We start from the raw sequence: 5,092 nt of genomic DNA on the forward strand, positions 1-5,092 counted from the left end.
CTGTTACCTCCACTTAAAATTTTTTATTTCCACAATTTGATCTGCTTCTCTCCACCTCCACTGCTATCCCTTGGCCCATCAAATCACACCTAGATCACCTCGAAGCCTCCTGAAACACTTTTTCCCTTGCTCCTTGCAATCTACCATTGACTGGGATCCAGAGTGATTCTTTTTAGAACTAAGTCAATCTGCATAACTCTTCTGTTATGAAACATTCTAAGAGCCTCTCATTTCACTTAGATTGCAAGGCTAATATCTTAGTGAAAGGACTGCAAGGCCCTTCGTGGTCTGCCTTCATCTCCCTGAACTCCTTCCTCAATTCACTCCTGCTCATCTGTCTTCACTGGTCCTGGGACTTGCTCTCACTGGATACCCTGCTGAATAACTTCCCTCCCTCCTTCTATTCTCTGCTAAAATTTTACCTTCATAATGACACCTACCACACTGCAGCCTGACTCCACCTGTTTCTGCCTGTCTCTTTATCCTTCTCTAATTGTTATTGTCTAGGAGACATAACACCCTTTAACATAGCACAAATTCACCTACTATTATATTTATTGTTTGCCGTTTCTCTTTTCCTACCAGAAATCAAGCCCCCACACAGTCAGAGCTCTTTGCATGGATGTGCACGGATATATTTCAAGCACCGACATGGTGCTGGAGGCCCAGAAGTACCCACACAATTGCTGGATTGAGTTGAAGTGAATTAAACCAAAGTTTATGGAACAAGAACAGAAAGTTATTTTTTTTTTCCTATTTGTCTTTTTTTTTTTTTTACTGACCGGTAATGGGATCGCAACCCTCGGTGCCGTGCCCGTACCGGGGACCAGCAACGGGATCGCAACCCTCAGTGTTGCGCCCACACTGCGCTCAGCCAGTGAGCGGGAACCAGTCTCCACATGGGATCCGAACCCTCGGCGGGAGCGCCGCCGCACTCCCAAGCGGGGCACTCTCCAGTGCGCTACTGGGCCGGCCCCAGAAAGTTATTTTTTTAAAAATGAACCAACCAGAGAGCTTGGGAATTAAAACCGTAAGACTGAAATTTCAGAAAGTGCTATAGAAGGATAATTCAGCAGATGGGAAAAAAGACTGAAAATGTAATCATGAGCTGGGAGATTGAACTATTGAATCTCACCAAAATTTTTTTTAAAACAACAACAACAACAAAAAAACCAGCAATGAAAGGATAGAAAGCATGGATAATTAGATGAGATATCATGAGACATTGAAGTGAGATCTGGCAGCTCCAGTTATGGATGAATAGCAATTCCAAATGAGAATAAGGGAGAGACTTCTACCAAATAAACTTTGTCTAAAAAATTTGGCTTTCCCCCCCCCCACTTTATTTTTCTTAGTCACTCACCTTCAGCTGCAATGTGGGCTTTCCTCCAACATCTTCACAAAACAGGCACATTTCTGGCTTCTGGATTCCCAAATAAATGGGAGACCCTTTGCCTTGCTCAAAAGATGTTAAATGTTTGCATGTGACAACAGCGATAGTGACTATAAAGATAAGAGGGAAAGATGGTGTTAGTTTTCTTTTAAGGCAAAAAAAAAAAAAGGCTCATTGATTTAGGAAGGCAGTACCTCACAGGTGGAAAAGACACCGCCCCAGGTCCACCAAATGGCCAACTACCGTATTCATTCACTCACTCATTCATCCATTCATACCATCTGCCAATCACTTCCCTAGTAGATAGAGAGAATACAGAGAGTTACAGATAGCAGACCTGCCCTTGAGATTTTCAACACTCTTCTTGAATACCTGGGGATGAGAAATTCCTACCCCAAAAAAGCCCTCTGATACCTGGAGAGCTCTATGCATTAGCAAGATTCACCTAATGTGATGTTGAAATCTGCCATCCTGTGGTATACACCTATTTAGTCTTTCGAGGACACTGAAGTCATGCAGAGCAAGCTACTCGTCTTCCATAAGACAGGCCTTCAGGTCACTGAAAGCAGCTCTCCTATTCCACAGGAGGCTCCTTGACCATCTCTGATTTCTTTACCCTAGTCTGTGACAAACTTCTCTCTGACTTCTCTTCCCAGGAAGGTTTGAAATTCTCCCTGCTCTAGGTAGGACCCTTTGTCAAGCCACACTTTAACACGAGGCCAATGCCAGCATCCCAGCTACACCCATACAAGAAGGGGCAGAGCAGCCATGGGATGGCCACTTACCTGGAGACACACTGTTACTCCGTGGAACTGTCACAAGGGTCTGACCCTGGAGGATCCACACCTGCTGATTCAAATCAGAGACTGTCGCATTCAGAGGTCTAGGCGCTACATTTTGGATAGAAAAAAAATAATGAAGAAACTGGTAATCAAGGCTGCTTAACTAGGGGAAAAGTCATTTAATCCAGGCCCTTCAGTAAGGAACGTCTGGGTTTACACACCGAAACTGGCAGTGACCTGTCAGCCCAGCCTTTCTCTCCAGTAAAGTCATGCGCTCTGGTAAGGAGGGCAAGGGCTCCCAGGGGTGGGAAATGGTTTAAGAGGGCAAACCTTCCAGACAGAGAGTAATAAGCAGCTCCACAGTACACAAGTGTCAGGGCCCAGCTACCCTCTTTTGTGCCTACTCTGTGCTTGGGGGACAGATGCTGGGGACTGGAGCTAGCCCCCAGTCCAGTGGTGGTGGACAGGCACCAGGTGGTAAGAGCCACACATGGGGAGCAGCAGAGAATGCTGGGGCTTCCGGAGGACACAGCTGTGAGTGCAGGTGGCCTAGGCCCAGAGAGCCCCATCCCAACATCACCTGCTTGAGCACTGCTATGGTCATCAGGGACAGAGACTCCTCGAGTGCCTGTCATAGTGAGGTTGTTTCAGTACCTATGGAGACAGAGATAAAAGAGATGAGCTGCAGAAGATGTTTCCAAGACCTTTCAGAACACTGGTTCCTCAGGCTCTCTTTCTGGACAGGGAGCTGGGAAGTCTGGTCTGACACAAAGCTCCAGCAAGAAGATCTGAGGCACTTCCTGGGACAAAACTTCAGAGCAGCCTCAGGGAAGGGAGGTCAGGCAGAATTTTCCTCCACCTAGAGATCTGGCTAATGACAGTATCTCCCTACAAGTTCCAAGGCCAGCCATGACTCCGAGTCTTAAATACCCTACAAGCCCCTGATGCCAGAGTCTTCCCTTCCCCAGGCATCTGTTTCTGCCTAGGATCAGGGGAGGCCCCATGCCGGGGCAGCTCTGCCAGGATCCCAGCAACCCCCCAGTGGGAAGCAGCAAGCCCCACACAGCACAGGGCAAGGAGCAAGCCTGCCATGACCCCATCCTTTGGTTGAGTCCCAAAGCACAGAAAAAAGGGAAGGCTCCAAAGTCAGAGCATTTTCCAGCTATCAGCTGCACCTGGCAAGGAAGGGCCTTGATCAAAAGTCCAGGGGACTGGACTGTGGCTCCAGCAGCTTCCAAGAGCAATGAAGGGCTCTGACAGGGCCTGGCTCATTTATCTAGATGAGCAGAGAGGGAGGTGCCAGCTTCCTTTGGGGGGCGTGACAAACACGACATGAAAGGAAGCCAGTTCCTCCTGCCAGAAGATCCCGTGAGGCTCAGATGAAGAAATCACAGAGTCAGCACAAGTATGACCTGTCTGGGCTCCCTGGGAAACAGGTGCTGAGCCAAGCCCCACAAGATCAACCACAAGGGAACAGAGTGATGACAGACTGCAGGTTTCTCAGAAAGGGGAGACTAAGGGACTTCCCCAGAGCTCAGTTCTGCCATGTCACTCTAGGGTTAGGATGGAAACGCCAGGCACTCACATGTCAGGGACTCCATCGCCTAGAATGGGGGCCTTTCCCTCTACAGTCAGGCCTAAGGCAATCCTGTGAGAGCAAAATTAGCTGTGTGCTTCAGGAAAGATCTATACGGCATTTCTGGCTACCCATCTACCCCACCAAGGGCCACACTGAATGGAAGGTCAGGCTTTCACCTCAGACGCATCTCCGTCCTCAGGGGGAATCACAGAAACTGAGCAGACAGTCACTTTAACTGAGGCAAACCTGGTCCCAGTTACCCCTAAATACAGTGGACTTCAGAACTGCCTAAGGATTAAAGAGGTAGGCGGTGATTTTTTAAAAACTGAGTCCCAGATCCCAGCTTATCCTCCACCTTCTGCCTCAGTAATGGTCCCTGATAAAGGGTGATGGTTTTTTGGTTGGGAGGGGTGTTTTTTTGTTTTTTATTTATTTATTTATTTTGTATCATGTTTGTTACACACACACACCCCATCCCATCTGCTGTAGTCAAGCATAAAAGTTTGCTGAGGCACAGGTTAACGAGTGAAGTGAAATTCAGGAGGCAGACTAGAGGCACCTGCAGCTTGATATTCACCTGTCTATCTGGGGGGAAAATGCAAAGAATGATACAGAACCTTCTAGATAAGCTCCTCCANCCCGGTCCGGTACGGGGGCAACACTGAGGGTTGCGATCCGTTCCGGACACGGAAAAAGACAAAAAAAAAAAAAAAAAGGGTGAAAAACTGAGTCCCAGATCCCAGCTTGTCCTCCACCTTCTGCCTCAGTAATGGTCCCTGATAAAGGGTGATGGTTTTTTGGTTGGGAGGGGTGTTTTTTTGTTATTTATTTATTTATTTATTTTGTATCATGTTTGTTACACACACACACCCCATCCCATCTGCTGTAGTCAAGCATAAAAGTTTGCTGAGGCACAGGTTAACGAGTGAAGTGAAATTCAGGAGGCAGACTAGAGGCACCTGCAGCTTGATATTCACCTGTCTATCTGGGGGGAAAATGCAAAGAATGATACAGAACCTTCTAGATAAGCTCCTCCAAGAGTCCATCTGCCTAGCCCTGAAAAGAGTCTCCTACTTTCCACCCCCATCTTTTTTCTGGCCTTGGAGAAACATGGTCCTTTCCTGTTGAGGCCCTAATCCAGCTTCCTGTTTATCTGTTACCCTAAGAGACAGTATAAAAATGAATTCAGATAGACTCCTGTCCTACATCAGGCTTTAAAAGTGCCACCTCTCTTGAGTCCCCTCTGCCCAACAGTTGAAGACCCCCTCCATGATGCATCAGTCAGCACATCCCCTTTCTTTGGATGATCACCAAAAAATAGAATCTAAAAGTCCCCAT

General features: G+C 47.4%; 1 protein-coding gene across 1 annotated transcript in view; it reads right to left on the reverse strand.

Moving 5' to 3' along the window:
- The window catches only part of IL36G (interleukin 36, gamma), a gene marked incomplete at its 3' end in the record, with an annotated part of 6,766 nt that extends 2,990 nt beyond the window's left edge, over positions 1-3,776 (reverse strand). Inside the window, exons 1-3 of the mRNA XM_008579328.1 lie at positions 3,761-3,776; positions 2,179-2,259; positions 1,364-1,503 (exon numbers count right to left, since the gene is read on the reverse strand). Of these exons, the coding sequence (XP_008577550.1) occupies positions 1,364-1,503; positions 2,179-2,259; positions 3,761-3,776 (237 nt within the window). The remainder of the gene's footprint in view (positions 1-1,363; positions 1,504-2,178; positions 2,260-3,760) is intronic.
- Positions 3,777-5,092: the final 1,316 nt, after the last annotated feature.

The sequence above is a fragment of the Galeopterus variegatus genome, unplaced genomic scaffold (genome assembly GCF_000696425.1).
Source record: "Galeopterus variegatus unplaced genomic scaffold, G_variegatus-3.0.2 Scaffold1858, whole genome shotgun sequence".
Taxonomy (NCBI): Eukaryota; Metazoa; Chordata; class Mammalia; order Dermoptera; family Cynocephalidae; genus Galeopterus; species Galeopterus variegatus.